This window comes from Lichenostomus cassidix, chromosome 28 (assembly GCF_008360975.1).
Source record: "Lichenostomus cassidix isolate B80296 chromosome 28, HeHo_3.0, whole genome shotgun sequence".
NCBI lineage: Eukaryota > Metazoa > Chordata > Aves > Passeriformes > Meliphagidae > Lichenostomus > Lichenostomus cassidix.
The window spans coordinates 3,519,440-3,536,209 of record NC_139508.1 but is presented as its reverse complement, the minus strand read 5'-3'; the positions used below and the strand labels follow the sequence as shown (position 1 = coordinate 3,536,209).

Here is a 16,770-nt window from a genome sequence, read left to right as displayed (position 1 = left end):
AACACTTTATCCAGCCTGGGCTGGAGTGATCCTTGGGAAAGCAGCAACTGTGAGCCTCCTGCAGGGTTGTTCCCTCAGCTGCTGCCACAGCTGCCTCCTTCCCTGGGCTGCTCCTCCACTGCCACCCTCCAGAGACAGCCCCACACACACCTGGAGCTGCAAAAGGCCAAAACACGAGGCCCTCAGAGCCAGCTGGGAACACTGGGCATTAAAGGCTTCACCTTTTTCCTTGAAAAGCCTCAACCTGTTGCTTTGCTTTATTTAAACAGCATGTTTGGCTCTGTGCAAAGAACAGCACATGACTCATAACACAGAGCTGAGGACAGGGGCAGTGAGCTCTGACATTGCTCCCCAGCTGGTGAGGGGACAGAGCCACTGAGAAAAGCAAAAAACCTCACCCCTAACTAGAAAACATTGACAATACAAGTCCTTGCCAGGGCTCTGGCAACCAGAGCAGAGTTCCTGTCCTGGTGGAAGCCAACAAAATGCCTCAGGCTGCCCAGGAGCTGCAGCTTCACCTTGAAGGGAGCAGAACATCCTCAGCTGCAGTTTCCTGAAAACACAGGAAACCTTTACAATAAAGGAAGTTGGCCATCTCTACCCACTCCCAGCTGATTTAATGCAACATTCCTGGAGAATGAGCCCAGAGAAAAAGAATTAAGCTCTGTGAACTCCATCTCAGGAAATCACTTTGTGGAAGTTTTCACAATCATCCGTCCCTGGACTCCTGAAGGGATAATTTTAAGCCATGTTTCATATTTCAGTCCACGTTTCTAACAGACGAGACTGGAAGCAGTTCTTGTCCCACCAACATTCCTGCTATTGGCAACAGATATCCTGTTTGGAATTGTGCCTGCAATGGGCTGACACTACAGCAAGAGGCAGCAGCAAACACCAACAACTTCACTCAGCAATCCTACTCCATAATCCTGGAAAGCTTTAAATCAAGATGCCACCACTGCACCCCTGCAACTTAAAACCCCAGTCAGGCACTGTTCACCCTCCAGAATTATTGGTGCAGTGCATTATATATAATTATGGCATATTATACCTTTTATTTACCGAAAATGCTTTGTTTCTATGCCTCAGAATCCTGATTTTGTGACAGGAGGCAGAGGCTGCTTCCATAAGCTGCAGGTCCCACAGGGTACAGAAATTACTGAGCCAACCAGGGAGGAGGAGAGGGGAGGGGAGGAGTGAAGAAACACACACACGACAACCACGGCTTTTAGGAACAAAATTTATTCCAATTTCAAACAGAGAGTTTATTTCAGGAGAAAGATATGAAAATCAATTTCCATCAGATATTTCTGTAATAAGCGTGTTGCCCAGCAGTCAGAGTGGGATCATTCCAAGAAACAATCACACTCCTGGACTGGAATGAGACAGTTTGGAGTCTGAATAGATCCTGACACTGGGCATCTTATTCAGAAACTCCTTTACCCTACCCTCTTCCCTCCCCGCCCCCCAACACGCACAACAATACATGCATTGCAAATGACAAGGTTTAAAAACAGCATTTTATATAGTATTCTTTTTAAATAGGATAATGTTTAAATTGTCTTAAATCAGGATCCTATAATATACAAGTATAACCAAATAATTTCCACCACATTGGCACTTGTAAAGAGTCTCTGGCACTACTAAAGAAGGGGCATTGGCACAAACCATACTCTTAAAAAACTGGGTGCTGCATAACACACTTTATCTCTGCTGGACTCTAACGACCTGGGCTCTGTACAGGACAATACAATGGTCAGCACACTCCGGAAGTACTTTTTTTTTTCTTTTTTTTTCTTTTTTTGGTCTTTTTTTTTGCCTTTTTTTTTTTTTTAAACCAATAAAACACATGAAGAAAAACCATAGTTGAACGCAAGGCCAACATTGCTAGGAAGCAACAACAAGAGACCAAAGAATCCAACTCGGGGAGAAGGGGGGAGGCAGGAAGGGCAGGAGCTGACACGCTGCAGCTGGAAGGGGCTTTTGCTCACCAGGAATGGCCAATCCACATGGAATGGTGCAAGGAAAAAGGATGGTCCTCTGCTCACTGACTTCAAGTTTCAAACTAGTTCAAAGTAGGTTGGTTTCTTCAACAGAACAAAGATTAAAAGTGCACAAGGAGCAGAGGTTAGCAAGGAGACCAACTCCTCAGGCTCTAGATTCCCTACAACAACCCAATTTTACCTCTCTTCTGAAAGCCACTCTCAACCTGCAGAGAACTCTGACAGGCCTCACTTTCAGAAAGGGTGATACAGGCAAATTTGGTTTTAAGGTTTGGCACTTTTGCTAGGGCAGGCATTTGCCAGCCAACAGAGACAGGAGCCAGTTCTGCAGGAACACTTCACTGGCCAAGCTGGAGGCACACAAGCAACTGCTTACTAAGGAAAGCACGTGCTAACACTGGTATCTTCTCACACATGATACAGTCACAGACAACTCCAGGTGACGTGCACAGGTCTGACCCATTCCCACCCCAATCCAGGAGGAGGTTTGAGTTCACTCAGCGAGAGCCATTGCGCAATGCTCGGCCCATCCCTCCCCGCCCTGATTCTCAGGCCAACAGCTACCCCAAGCAGGTGCTCAATAAGGTACAGCACATTCCCTAAATCCTTGTGCCCACAGCCTCCCACAGTTGCCTACGACAATGCAGAGTCACTCTGCAAGAGACAGATGCCAAGATCCCTCCTCCTGTGCCAGGGCAGCAGCTCTTAAAGAAAGGGGAAGGTACAAAACAAGACAAAAAAAAAGTTTCTGATTCAAGTGGAAAGTACCACCATCATTCACCTTGGAAAAGAAAAACTTCTGGGAAGTTATTTTCCAAGAACCTGTGTATCTCAGTGCCAGGCTCGTTGCTGGCAACAGCTGTAGTGTGAACCATTTACAAAAGGATCACAGAAGCGGAAGAGGCTGGTGCTGCCTTCTGCTTCAGAGGAACAGCACTTAGAATACATGAAGATGATTATAAATTCCTCTTTATAAGACAGTTTCTACAAACTGGATCATTTTGGCATAAAGATGAAAAAAAAAAAAAGCAATAAAATTGATGCAAAGCTGTCTGACACATGGGAATCCCTCTCATTCCTCCCAAAGGTTAAATGCAGTCCAGAGCATGGTTAGTCTAAAGAGATGCTATGTTTCCCTCAGCATCAGCACTCAGACTGGCTCTTCAACTGTTGGTCCCATGGCTACTGTTCCAACTTGAGCTCTCTAACCACTTGGAGCAGAGCTTGCTTTCTTCTGTAGTGCTCTGAGCATACAGAGGCTCCGCTCGGCTACTCTGGAAAACAAGAGGGACCTATCAACAGAATTATTCAGAATTATATCCCTCCATATTTTAGTGTTCTAGATCAAAGCATCTTAAGCATCTCAGACAGTTAGATTTACTCTTACAACGTTGTGCAAAACACTGATGTAGTGCTCTGTCTACAAAAGAGACAAAATATCAACAGCCCCCTTCAACAGTGCAGCTCGTTTAGGCTTTTTTTCTACTGGCAGCCTTCAAGGGGGCAATCTGGTTGATCCAGAGAATTTGGACCCAATGCTACTTGTTGGAATTGAAACAGAAGCATCAGTGATGGCTGACTGACACACGTCCAGACGTGGGTCACATCTCCTGCTTCCCACTCTCTCCCTGCCTTGCCAATGCACTTCTCTCTCCCAGGCTGCCAACAGCCCTTCAGCACCTTGACTCGCCTCAGCTCCTGGAAAATAAAGCTCTCTAATGTGCAAAGGCTTCCCATCCTCCTGATCAGTGGAGATTCAGGTGGCATTTAGAATCCAAAACTACATCCACTCTGCCTTCCAGCAAGTGCTGCTGCCTCTCCTCTCCTGCTGCACCAGGTGCAGCCAGGGCAGGACTCTCTGGGTTCTGCAGCAGCCACTCTGCTGTAACTCAATCCACAGGCACCCTGGAGCAAGGATGTGTGCAAGTCTTCCAAAGATCCCATACTCCTCCAAAGAGGGACACAGCAGGTGTGCCTCAGGGGAATGCATAAAAAGGGGAGACAGAGAACTGCTGCTCCCTCCAAGAGCTATCCTCAGTCTTCCCAAGTAAGAATCCTACCGGTGTCCCAAAGTCTGTCACCCACCAGCTCTGGTCCTCTCTAAAACTCTGCAAGCAGGACAAGGCTGAGGAATTCTTACAAAGTCATTCACACACTGGCACAAAATGCAATAAAACAAGGCTTGTTTGCTACTAGGCAGCAAGAAAAGACCTAGAGGATGGCACGAGATTAAGATTTTCAATCCAGGCAAAGTCTGATGTTCGAATGCCACAATTACTCAGTGTGCTTTTGGTAACTGCTGCATAGAGAAGTTGCTCATTGATGTCAAAAACTCTACCCAACAAAACAGTTCCTCTCTGCAAACTGAGCCTTGTGTGCACCCGGCCACGCGCTTGTGGTGTGGGTGGGATGTGTTTATGTATGTGAAAAAGAAGAAATAAAAACGAAATAAAATAAAATTTAAAATTAAAAAAAAAGAACAATTACAGTCAGGCACTTCCCCAGGCTCAGCAGCTATTGCTCCAAGAGCTTCCATCATCTGTAGTCCATGAACAAAATACAGCAACACATAGCAAACTATGTATAGAACATCAATAATTTAAAAAAAAAAATCACAGTCTCCATACCTTTTATAATTGATAACAAAAAATTACTCAGAACATATAAAGAATGGAAAAGTGATGGCTTTTTTTTGTTGTTGTTGTTGTTTGTTTTGCCTTTTTCTTTTTTTTTTTTTTGCACAATAGTTGGAGAGCAATCGCTCCTCCCCAACATTTCATCACAGTGAACCATGGAGCGTGTCCTGGGGAAGGGAAGGGAAAGAAGGAGGGGAAGTAAAGCAGGATTAGCAAATTACACCAGAGGCACCCTATAGCACAAGGCAAAGGGACCAGTAGCATTCTGCACTCCCACAGTCCAGTGAATTCACAATCTCAGCTGGAAAGTGTTGGGTTTGGTTGTTTTTTTCTCTACATATACCACGGGAATGAAAGGGGGGAAAAAAAAAAAGTGGCTTAGCAACAAAGGAAAGATCAAGATGAGGCTGCCTTAGCTGCTTGGCAAAAATTAAGAAGTAAGCAAGGTGCTGAAGAAATGAGGCATATCCCCGTTAACTGTGACATAAAAGCAATTTGTTAAAAATATGAAATCAACTACTCTGTGGACAGAGACATGAGACTCCAGGATAACACTGAGCACTTGCCACTCCACAGATCAGACAATTTGCAATCATTACATCATCAAAAATTAAAACTTTTTTTTTTCCTGTCATATTTAAAATTTCATTTTTTTGTCTTTTCTTCACAAAGAAGCCTCTCAAGGGGCAAGAGCAGAGCAGGTCAAACCAGGTTGTACTCCTTCAGGTTGAGCTGTAGGATGGTGTCCTTGACAGCTGCAAAGACGAAACGGATGTTTTCTGTGTCTGTGGCACATGTGAAATGGGAATAGATGATTTTATCACTGTCGGGATTTAAATCCACAAACATCTTGAGGATGAACTCACGGGCTGCCTGTGCATCCCTCTGTGGGCCTGCAGCAAACAGAGACACCAGTGAATGGATTCACTCCCATGCATCCCCCAGATCCATCAATTGATCCATCAGCACTTTTTCCTATGGGTGACAGAGCTTTAAAGAAGAAATTAAGATCATTTATGGGATAAAAGGAGCTGAAGTGTCTTATGCTTTTCAGCTGTCAAATCCCACAAAGGGTATTGGGCACTTTGCAGACACTGATGGGTCAGTTCAGACCCTGCTCTGGCATCCTTGGAACAACCCTGGGTGGGAGAATCCACTGGGTGACAGTGGCAGATGCTGGATAGACACCACAAAATGCTCTCCCATGGAAATGGGGTGTAAATTTCTTCCTAATATACAGGTGGATCTTATAGGCTGAAGGACACCAGTGTGTATTTTGGAAACCAGGGTTATTGCCAGTCAAAAATACAGCCTGTCTTATCCAACTGGTCACCTCACAGGAGTTAAAAACTGGAATTTCAGCCAGTTTTTAATCCATATTGCTGACAGATCCCCAGAAAATAGTCACCCACTGCTATTTCTTCCACAGGACTGCTGTTGTCGCATTCCCCATGGCAAATGCCATCTCTTGAGAGCAAAGCCCATGGGCAACCTCCCACTCCCAGGCCATGCAGCATCCCTGAAGGAGCTACTTGTAGGAAAAAATGAAAATACAGCACACCCCCCAAAGCTGGGATCTGTCTCCAGCTGTTAAACTCCATTTGAAGAAGGCACTGTTGGGGCAGCAGCTCTTCAGCAATCCCCAGCCTGCTGTAAAAACATGGTGCTCCCACCAGTGCCCCAAGCAGGAACTCCAGATGTGGGAGGACAACTGAAAAAGAGCAATTTCACTGGTGCTTTAAAAGATGAAAGCTGTTTGCAAAATGGTAATTCTTCCTTTACCTCTTATTTTTCAGCCCTATACAGAGGTGTTACCAGCCAGCTTTAAAACGCACTCAGCTGAAGAGCCTGAAATACTATTTTGGCCAAGAAGTTTTGTTTCAGATGGGAAATTCTCTGTTTCACATAGATATTATTTTCCCACAACAGCAGATGGCATGCTAATAAGAATTTCATGCTGCCTGAGGATTTTTTAGCACCATCATTTGAACAACTTGGATATTCAACCAGTCAGTTTCTCAAAACAAAGACTCAAGTCACCTCCTGATTAGAGGGTTCAAAGGTCCACAATACCAGTAAATTGTCATGTTTATGAAACTGGTTATTTGTACAAGTTAGACTTCCATTATTTAATACTTTGCACTGCATATTGGAGGGGGTAATTCTTCATTTAGGAGAGGCTCATTATTTGATTATCTTATCAGATTCAAGTTGTCTATGCCTGATTAAGATATTTTTGTGATGTTTCCCTATTGCTGTAGGCATTCTTTCTCAAATTAATATTTTCTCCACTTCTAGATCCCCGTTTTCTTTAAGAAACAAATGATTTTTAACCAAATCACCTCCATCCCAGAGCGTTCCCCCTTAAAAGCCACTCACCATCAAACTCTGGGAAATAGTCAACAAGGTGGGAATACAGGATCTTGTCTTCCAACAAATCTTTCTTGTTGAGAAAGAGGATAACAGAAGAATTTTGGAACCATGGATAAGTTATAATGGTTCGAAAGAGAGCTTTACTCTCTTCCATCCGGTTCTGAAATCAGAAAAAGAAAGCCCCGTTTTCACACAGGAACACTAAAATGCCTTTCTGCTGCCTGCACATGCACTCAGATCTGTAGTAATTCAACATCTCAAATACTACACACAGGAAACTTTGGCCCCAGGTAGATTCTGGTTCAAGCTGGATCAGCAAATGGAAAGGAAATGCAAAATCTGAGGGACTCAAGGTTCATTTAATTACCAAACTGTTCATCTCAGAAGACTTAAAAGTCATTTTATGCTTTCACAGTCATGTGAGAGAAGTGGCCAATGACACTTTGTGAGCATATTTTGTCTACTAGAAAAGGAATAACTACTGTTATCTAACAGCATGTTTTTAATCTATTAACAAGTGCCAAAAATCAGATTTGCAACTTCAAGAAGTCCAGGCACTAGCTCACAAGACAGCAAAGCCTGAATTAACCCAGTGCAGGAAGGGGTGATTTGAGAGCACTTGCACAGTGCCTTCCACAGCACAAGGGACTCTGCAACTTCAGAATATTTCATTTTGCACTTGAGAAGTTCAGATGATTTGAATGCCCTCTGCTTTTTCCATCCTCAGGGACATCATGACCCGTCGAGGCTCATGTTCCCTTTGCAACAAGAACTGAAGGCCAAAACCAATAATAGTTGCTAATCCAACTTGGCATCAAGCACCTGGGTACCAACCTCCAAGAAACTAGAAAGACATTCCTCCCTCCTTTCCTTCCTCCCTCCTGCAGAGTTCCCATTCTTTGGCTCACCTCATTATCCGATTCCACCAGAACTTGGTCATATTCACTAAGTGCTACTAAAAACATGATGGAAGTCACATTTTCAAAGCAATGGATCCACTTCCTTCGTTCTGATCTTTGACCTCCAACATCCACCATTCTAAGGAAGAGAAGTACATAGAGTATCACAGAGGTTGCTGCAGTTCTCTGGCAAAGGACCAGCAAACAATGAGAAGGAATTTGGTGCTTTACCATTTCAGTTAACCTGGCATGGGGATGTGACAGTATCTGCCTGCTAACAAAACCAGCAAATTTACAAAATATCCTGCTGCAGAAATACATCAAACTGAAAGAATGGCCACAGGTGAGTGATGCCAAATTCAGCCCCCAGAAATCAGCACTGCCATTTTTGTTGCATTCTGCTCTGGTTTCCTACGCAGTCTGAAAAGGCAAGTCCTTCAAAACTGTGCTCTGTCACATGAGCAAACTATTTTTATTTTTAATTAAAGCACCTGCTTGCCTCAAAGCTTCTCCCCCACCCAAAGCTTTCTTTAGTTGTTACACTTTTGTTGGAATGTGCTGTTTAACAGCCACGCACTTCACCCTCTCAGTTCCAAGTCCTACCTGTACAGTACACTGAAATTATTCTGCCACTCACCTGAAGTGCCACACACGTGGTCCACCTTTGATAAAATCCTACAGCTATTCCCTAGGTCAGCAAAACAGAACAGGGAGAGAAGCCTTCTGCATCTCTGTAACCAAATGGTTTAAGAGAGAGGATGCAGCTCCTTTATTCCTCTCTGGCATAATGGGGAAGGGCAGGGAGCACCCAAGCACCAGAGAGGCAGGAAACACAAGAATATTGCTGTGTTCAGACTGGTCATGCCAGGCTTTGTTGCTGGCAAAGACCATCTGTTGCTGCAGCAGCACAGACAGCAAGTTTTGGTGCCATCCTGAGAGTACAAGGTAGGCACAGAAAACCACCTCTCAGGGCAGGTCTGGGTACAGGGAAGTATTTCTGCACCTAAAGTGTCAGCCTTTGGTGGCTTCAGCTCTCAACACTTCCCCCAGCTGCCTCACAAGTCAAGAATTCAGCCTCAGATGCCAGCAGTGCACAGCCACTAAGATGGTTCCCTGGGTTTGAAGTGTCACTGACTCAAAAGCAGGTTCTGTTTTCTGACAGCCAGAACATCAGACCACTCCAACGAGAGGAGCACCCACCAGCAGATAATTCCACAGCACAACACATCCACTCAAAGCATCTGGACACCCTAAAGCAACCCAGAACTTATCCTTCCTGAAACCATCTCCCTGCAGTGCCAGTTCATCTGTAACATGAAGACACCTCCAGTACCTGAAGATAATATTCTCTAGGTCAAAGGGGTACTCTATGATCCCGGTTGTAGGAACTCTAACCCGTAGCACATCTTGCTGAGTTGGTAGATATCCTGGGGTAGCGATACGATCCACATCGCTGAGATAGCTGCAAGCAGGACAGTGGGAAAAAAAAAAAAACAAAGAAAAAGAAAAAACTACCTTAGATTGCAGGTAAAAATACAGATGTAAAAACTGCTACATGAAGTCTTTCCCTAGCGTAACGAGAAAAGGCAGAAGTTGTCTGAATTGTTTAAAATAGGGTGAGAGAAGGTAACAGAAAACATCTTTGGGGGACAATTATTCACCAGCCAGCCCCCTTGGAGGATAAACAGATACACAACTTTATCAACTTTGTCTAGGAGTGTGGGAGACAATCTTTACTACAGAGAAAGTTTAACTACAGTAGATGCTTTATGTTTCAGGATCAAGTATCATCTGAGGTTTTCTACTTAGAAATGTAGAATCATACACTTATTTACTTATAAATGCAAAATCCTCTGTACATTGCCAAACTTAATGGATTTATAACTAATAAAATCTGAGTTACACATCCATTTAGACCCGTAGGCCAAAGACAAACCTGAAGAGAAAGAGCAGCACTTCTGCTGCCCAAGGGATCAATACAGATGGAATAATGCAGAGATCCTGGCCTCAGGTATACCCTGAAGCAGTGAACACCCTTGAACACCATCCAGAACACCTCATGCTCTCAGGAAAAGCAGCAAATAGTAAGGAAACAAACTCTAGATGTCAATAAAAAGAATTTGGACAGATACAATTTGTCAGACCATCACTGCATGCCAGTGATGGTACACTTACTATTTAGCTGAGTCAGAAAGCTGATATTCTCTTCTCCTGTCATAACACTCTTGTATTCCAGGGTCGTTCCACAATGTTTTAATTGCACTTACATATGGCTGCTCAAATGTCATGACCTTTTCTACATCCACTTCTCGGATCAGCACTGCATTGGCCTGCAGATTGAAAAGAAAAAGAAAAGAAAGAAAAAGTAGAAAACCTAAAAACCTGAGGGGCATAAAAATGCCCACCCTGCAATGGCTAAGCAAAGGAAGGACTAGAGTAACTCCCACAGCCTCTGGTGTCTGTGAGGTGATTATCCACACCACGGGGCTTTTGCCAATACCCCAAATAAATAAACAATGCCAAATTTTGCACAAGTTATGGTAAGTAAAAGTTGGCAGATTTTATTTATCAGAACCCCTCCACCATGCCCCACATAAAGCACAGGGAAAGCTTCCTCACACCCTGCCTATTCTCATCACAGACAGGAAAGGTGCACCATCCAGTCCCTATAAATAATTATTCAAACTCAGCTCCAAGATACTGGGTGACAGGACACACAAAATACAATTTCACTTGAAAATATTAAGGATACTAAGCACTAAAAGAAGGAAAATATGCTAAAAAAAAATCTATTTTTCTGGCATGCCCTCACTCTCACTGTCCTCCCCCTCAAAAAGATAAAATAATTTAGATCAGATCTGTCTAAAATTAATTCCTGGTCCCAAAATCAGTATGTTTCTGTGGTTGAGACCAAAATTCTTCAAGAAAGGTTTATACCCTCGGTCAGTAGCTATCAGAAAAACAGATGGATTGCAGAAACAGGGATAACTGGGATAACTACCAGCAAAGGTCTGTATCTTTTGGGTCCAGCAAGTATTTTGGCAGTTCCAAGTTCCAACAGGAACAGCAACTCATATGCAAAGAAAATGCCGACACATTTAACAACGCTGAATCCTTGAAATGAGTAAAAATAACACCCCTCCCATCCCCTCCATCATATCTCAATCCCTTGCTTCCACCACTCACTAGGCAGACCAGTGCACCAACCATGCAAAGTTGCTCTATCCCTCAATACAACCAAGTAAAAGGAGTTGGGTATCAAGAAAATGTCATAAAAAGTTTATGGAAAAGAGTTCAGGGAGGTTGAGGTTGCAAAGCAGGAGGACACAAACAAACAGGAACTTAGAATCCTCACTGCCTAAAGCCACATGCAAAAACTGTGAGAAACTTACCTTGTTCTGTTCATATTTGTACAGAATCTTCAGGGTTTCCATGGCTCTTATCATAGACTGCATGGCAGTGAAGATGTTTTGGTACACCAGCTTGGTGAAGCCTTTTTTGTCCTCTTCAGAGTAGCCTGAGCCATGAATTATACGCATTTGCTTAATGAACGTGCTTTTCCCACTCTCCCCAGTGCCTACAGAATGCAAGAGAGTGAGTTAGGAGCCACCAGGAGCAAAGCCCACAACAGATGAAAGTCCCTATCACTACACCCAAGCACACACTACTCCCAGTCCCCTTTTTGCCACTTCCCAGACTGGTAAAAGGCAGCCTGGATTGCTCATCCCCACTACGAACCCGACAGCATGGAAGGAAGACACCTTGTCCTTTACAGCAGCCTTCAAATGTAGCTCTGGTACTTATTCCAAATCTCACGTTACAGCCACTCCCACACGTCCTGCGTCAAGAGGCCCTTGCCCGTCACACCTGACCTATTCCCAGATACTCCTGCAAGATGCTACAACCAGCCAGGAAGGGCCTGGACACACTCTCAAGCCAGTAAAGTACTACAGACCCAGACAACAGTGACTGGCCAGGAGAAGCCCAGTAAAAATTGAATTTTTTTTGGCTGTAATTTGGCACAAAATTCTCTTTGCCTTATGGACGACGTGTCTTTTCATAGGGAAGAACCAAACACAACAGGGAAAAAAAAAAAAATCAACTCTAAAGGAGAATGGAGCCCAAGAAACTCCTTGCTGATCCATCTGACACGAACAACCCAGTCAGCACATCTGCCTTGTATCCCAAACTACTGTGCAGAGGTTTGCTCCTCAGGGCTGAACCCACAACCCCGATCGTGGCACGATTCCTCAAATCCTGCTCTGGATACGAGGGAGTTAAAAATGGCGTCTGGCAGGGAGAGCAGAGTAGGCCACTGCTCCAGCTGTCGGTGCTGTGCCTGGGTCCCCACGGGCTGCAGCCTGCTCAGCAAGGCCACTGCTTCCTTCTTTTCCTTCTCTCGCAGGTTTTACTGCCGGGCTGGGAGCAGATGGGAGGGCAGGACACGGCGCGTGCACGACACAGGGCAGCTCTCCCAGCGCCGGCTTCCTGCACCGTCACTCGGGCAGGTCCTTCCACTCCTACATTTATGGCCCCACAGGAGTGTCATTTAGCATGTGAAGGCCACCAGATGATACCAAAGGACAGTGGGAACTTTTTAACAGAGCGAGGAGGAGAGAGAACCGCCGTCAGACAGCATCCACGCAGCTACACAGCCTTGCTAAATTCACAATTCAACTGGGACATCCCCAGCAATACCCACTCCTTGCACAGTCCTTTGTGGAGGGAACACACAGGCCAGGTCTCATTTGGGATAAGCTGAATCCACACTTGATCAGCCTAAATGGACACCACGGATGTTTCTGTGGAGTGCTTTTGTTCAATCTTCTAAAATTTGCTATCATGATGCAGGATTTCGATAAAAACCCCACACCTCTACTAACACAGTGGCCCAGCTCAATTGACTAAGGAGACCAAAAACTCAAAATATATCACATCAGTGATACCAATCCTTTTGACCTGTAGTTACAATGCTGGCAGAGCCCTCCCCACAGGCACCACCAGGTCCTCCTCACACCAGGGGAGAGATGGATTCAGGCAGGATCTCATTCATCCCAATACACAATTACTGCTCGCATGTAGATACATGGTTACTCATTTTATCTTGGCAGGCTAAAAGGCAAACAAATAAAAATGCTCAGATAAAAGCAACAAGCACCTAACCAGAAGTACAATGTTCGAAATGAACAGCAAGAACTGACAGAAATCACGCCAGCATAGCCAGAAATTAACACTGCAGACACTATCAATATGCAGCCAACTATCTCCATCTCGAACACAAAAGGTGCACCCCAAGCGGGGGAAAAACTGGAAACTGAAATCTTCTGTGGTTTCTGTCACTGTGGTGAGAAATACTTCCTTGTCTTTTACCACAGCGACCAAAACTGAGAGGGAAAAAAAAAAAAAATAGGTGGTGCTTTAAAGCATTTCAACAATGAAAATGTAAGAGAAACCTCAACAACAGACCTTGGCTTGCTTCAGAACTTAAATGTTCAAACACAGATTCTTCCTGTCACTCCAGTATTGCCCCTTTTTGGTTTGGGGGTTGGTTTTGGTTGGTGGTGGTGGCTTCTTGGTTTGGGTTTTTTTTTTTTTTAAGGTGCCTTTTACTTCCCCTGAGGCATCAACAACACAGCACAGCACTACACCAGCAGCTTACAAGCTCTGGTGGGCAAGCTGTAGGGCGCTCCCTACAACTCTAAGGGCACAAAACCCTTTTTTTAATATGACAGGAGATAACCTGAATTCACCATTTTTTCTGCCAACATGTGAAAGCAGCAGAGTTTACAGTAACTTCCTAATGACCCCCAAGTACCTCATGGGCTCTTGTAAATGCATTACTCAGCCAACAGTATCCCATGCTTAATTACAAATAGTTTTTGTACAAAATATCCTCCCTGCCCAGTAAAAAGACAGATGACTACCTTATACCAGATGGCAATGTCCAACACCTTGAATTTCTTATTAACAGGTTCATCATTGATTAGCACTGTGATTCTTTACCTCAATTTTCTATTTTAGGCTTCAACAAAGCAACTGTCACCAGATGTAATGACAAGAAAAATTCAACAGTTTCTACAAGGTGGAAACTCCCTCCACACATTCAAAATTTTGGAGATTTGAGAAATCCCTCTCACTAAGCCTATCACTAACACTTGTGAATGTAAGAACTCCATAGAACAGGAGTAAGACAGAAGAAACCCCTGCAAGGAGAGAGAACACAGGTTACCTGTCCCTGATGAAGGTGGGCAGTGTGCTGTGTCCAGTGAAAAGCATCCAGCAAACACTGCCTGTGTTGCTTATCAAATCATAACCACCTTCTGTATGTTTTTTTAAACTGATGCTGAATCTGTATCTTTTAGAAAAGCAGAAAGGATTCTTGAGCAATTTGAATTATTTCTAAAGTGAAATCTTTAGATCCAGTGGGATCTTCTTAACCCAGATCTATCCTATAGCGACAACCTATTTTGACACAGCTGCTTCTTTGGGACTGCTTTTAGGGAAGCATGAGAGTGAGGGACACCTTCCCTCATCTTTAAGAAGCCTTACAGAAACTGCCACAGCATCTCCAAAGAGCAAAAATGTGAAACCCTCAATTTTGCCTTTCACACAAAGAACAGCAAACAGGATTCAGGGTGAGAAGGAAAGCCCTGGCCTTTACTTAATAATTATCACCAGGCACCAGTGCTGGTACTGGAACCCTCCAAAGGGCTGGGCACACACAGCCCTCACTTCTGCAAAGTGTTCATTTTCCCAAGGGTCAGTTTCCTCCTTCAGCTGGACCTTAATGGGTTGTCAACAGATCCAGCAGATCAGCTTCAGATTTCATTTCAACATGATACAGTAATCAAGACACAAAGCAGGATGTATTTGAGACACAAGCAATGCTAAATCACAGCACACATGAAAACTGTAACTTAAATTTGGGGGCTACCTAGGCATGAACATCAAACTCACTGCAAAAGAAGGATATACGTGCCTGCAAGCCTTAGCTTGCAACTGACTACCCATCCCTCCAAACTCATCTAAACACGGCACAGTTATCCATCCGCACAGAGAACACCACTGTGTTTCCATCCGAAGACCTAGATTCTTATGGCCGCACAGGTGATCTCTACCTCTGAAAGCAACGCTGAACACCACAGACATCTCCTCATCCAACACTCAACTCGCACATTCCTACTGCCTCGTCCCCCTCCAGAACCACCACACCGAGCTCCCAGCCCGGCTGCCTCTCCCAGGTCTTGCCCAAGGGGAAACTCTGTGGTTTAGGAGCTGGAGGCCAGTTTTTCCACAGATGTTCACCCAAGGCCCAGGAGTTCACCGACAATCCCGAAAAGCACTAACTCCACCGGCGGATTTCCACACGCTAACGAAGGCCGGCACACTCCCGAGAATCGTTTCCTCGAGACAAATTTCACGCGCCCGTGTGCGTGCCCGCCTTCACAACCAGGAATTTCAGCTACTTAGTTCCTGGTTGTGTCAAAACCCATTTTGACAGCGAACGCATCACAAAATCAAACAAAGGGCAGCCAATGAGGCGGCCGCCCCGCACGGCTCGGGAGCGGCCCCGAGCGCCGGGCTGAGGCGGGGATGGCTCCCGCCGCTTCCCCGCCACACCCGCTCCCCGCCCGGCCCGGCCACCCGGACCTGCCAAGCCCCTGCCGGGCCCCGCGGCGGCCCTCGGGGCCGGACCGGCGCCGCGCTCCTCACCCAGCAGCAGCAGCTTCAGCTCGCGGCGCGCGTCGCGCTTGTCCCTCCGCAGCTGCTTCTCGATCTCGGCGTTGATGCGCTTCGACTCCTTCACCTCGTCGCTCAGGCAACAGGCCATCATGGACTCCAGAGTCATGGTCGCGTCGCGGCCGGGACGCCCCCGCCCACCCCCCCACCCCCCCGGCACCGACCACCGTCCTCCGCACGGCCGGGAGCCTGGCCCGGCCCGGTCCCGCGCCCCGTTCCCTCCCCACCCTCCCGCCCTGCGCGGCGCCGGCCCGGCCCGGCCTCGCCCCGGCCCCGAGTGCTGCGGCCGGGCCCAGCGCCAGCGCCGCCGCCGCCCCCGCGCCGCTCTCGCCCGGCTGCGCCGCCGCTCCCTCCGCACGGCTCCGCCGAGACACCGACGAGCCGGCGCAACCCAACCCGCTGCCGCCGAAAACAAGCGCTGACTGGCAGCGGCCGGGGCCAATGGGAGAGCGCGGCGCTCAGCGGGGCGGGCCCGGACGGGCGGGACGGGGCACGGCGGCCAATCGGAGCGCAGGGTTTGGTTGGCCGGTCGCGGGGGGGGAGGGCGCACGGACGCGCGTTCCTAGAGCGGGGCGGGACCGCCGGGCATTGTGGGAAGGTGGCGGACCGGGCGCCAATGGCGGGGCGGGACGGGACCGGACCGGACCCTCCCGTGACCGGGCCCGGCCGGGCCGAGCACCGAGCCGCCACCTCCTCTCCCCCTTTACGGGCCCATGCTTGGGCCCCGCGGGGCGGGTAGGGCCTTGGCGGCCGCTGGGATGGCGGCACAGGACAGGCCCGGGCCCCGGAGGTTGCGGCTCGTCCCGCAGCGCTCGGAGCCCTCAGCGGGTGCGCGAAGCGGGCCGGACTCGGCCCTGCGGGGGACGGAGCCAGCCCAGCCCGCAGACCCCGCCAGCCCGGCCGCCCCGTCTGCGGCAGCCCTCGGTGCTCAGCAGGAGCAGGCTGAGGCCTCGCTGTCCAGCCCTGAGCTGCTGCCGTGTCCCACCGGGGCCAGGCAGACCCTGCCAGCCGAGCTCTCTGGGTGCCGCCTGGAGCCCTCCCTCGCTCTGTATCTCTCTGTATATTTGAGGTGGCTCAAAGCTGCCTTTATCCCAGGTTTCCTCATTACTTCCTACCCAG

General features: G+C 47.0%; 1 protein-coding gene across 1 annotated transcript; it reads right to left on the bottom strand.

Annotated features, from left to right (window-relative positions):
- Window positions 1–1,226: 1,226 nt before the first annotated feature.
- On the bottom strand, window positions 1,227–15,803 carry GNA11 (G protein subunit alpha 11). The gene is made up of 7 exons (XM_085040751.1): window positions 15,625–15,803; window positions 11,304–11,488; window positions 10,087–10,241; window positions 9,245–9,373; window positions 7,921–8,050; window positions 7,019–7,172; window positions 1,227–5,532 (listed from the first exon to the last, which is right to left on the bottom strand). The coding sequence occupies exons 1-7, from the start codon at window positions 15,758–15,760 to the stop codon at window positions 5,342–5,344; spliced, it is 1,080 nt and encodes a 359-aa protein (XP_084896877.1). The 5' UTR covers window positions 15,761–15,803; the 3' UTR covers window positions 1,227–5,341.
- Between the last annotated feature and the right edge of the window lie 967 nt (window positions 15,804–16,770).

Excerpts from the sequence above, each read along its gene's own strand:
- GNA11 (XM_085040751.1), bottom strand. The coding sequence starts at position 15,760 with ATGACTCTGGAGTCCATGATGGCCTGTTGCCTGAGCGACGAGGTGAAG. Across the intron at positions 9,374-10,086 it reads CTTTCTGACTCAGCTAAATA|CTATCTCAGCGATGTGGATC; the intron begins GTAAGTGTACCA and ends TCCTGCTTGCAG. Across the intron at positions 8,051-9,244 it reads CTAGAGAATATTATCTTCAG|AATGGTGGATGTTGGAGGTC; the intron begins GTACTGGAGGTG and ends TCTCTTCCTTAG.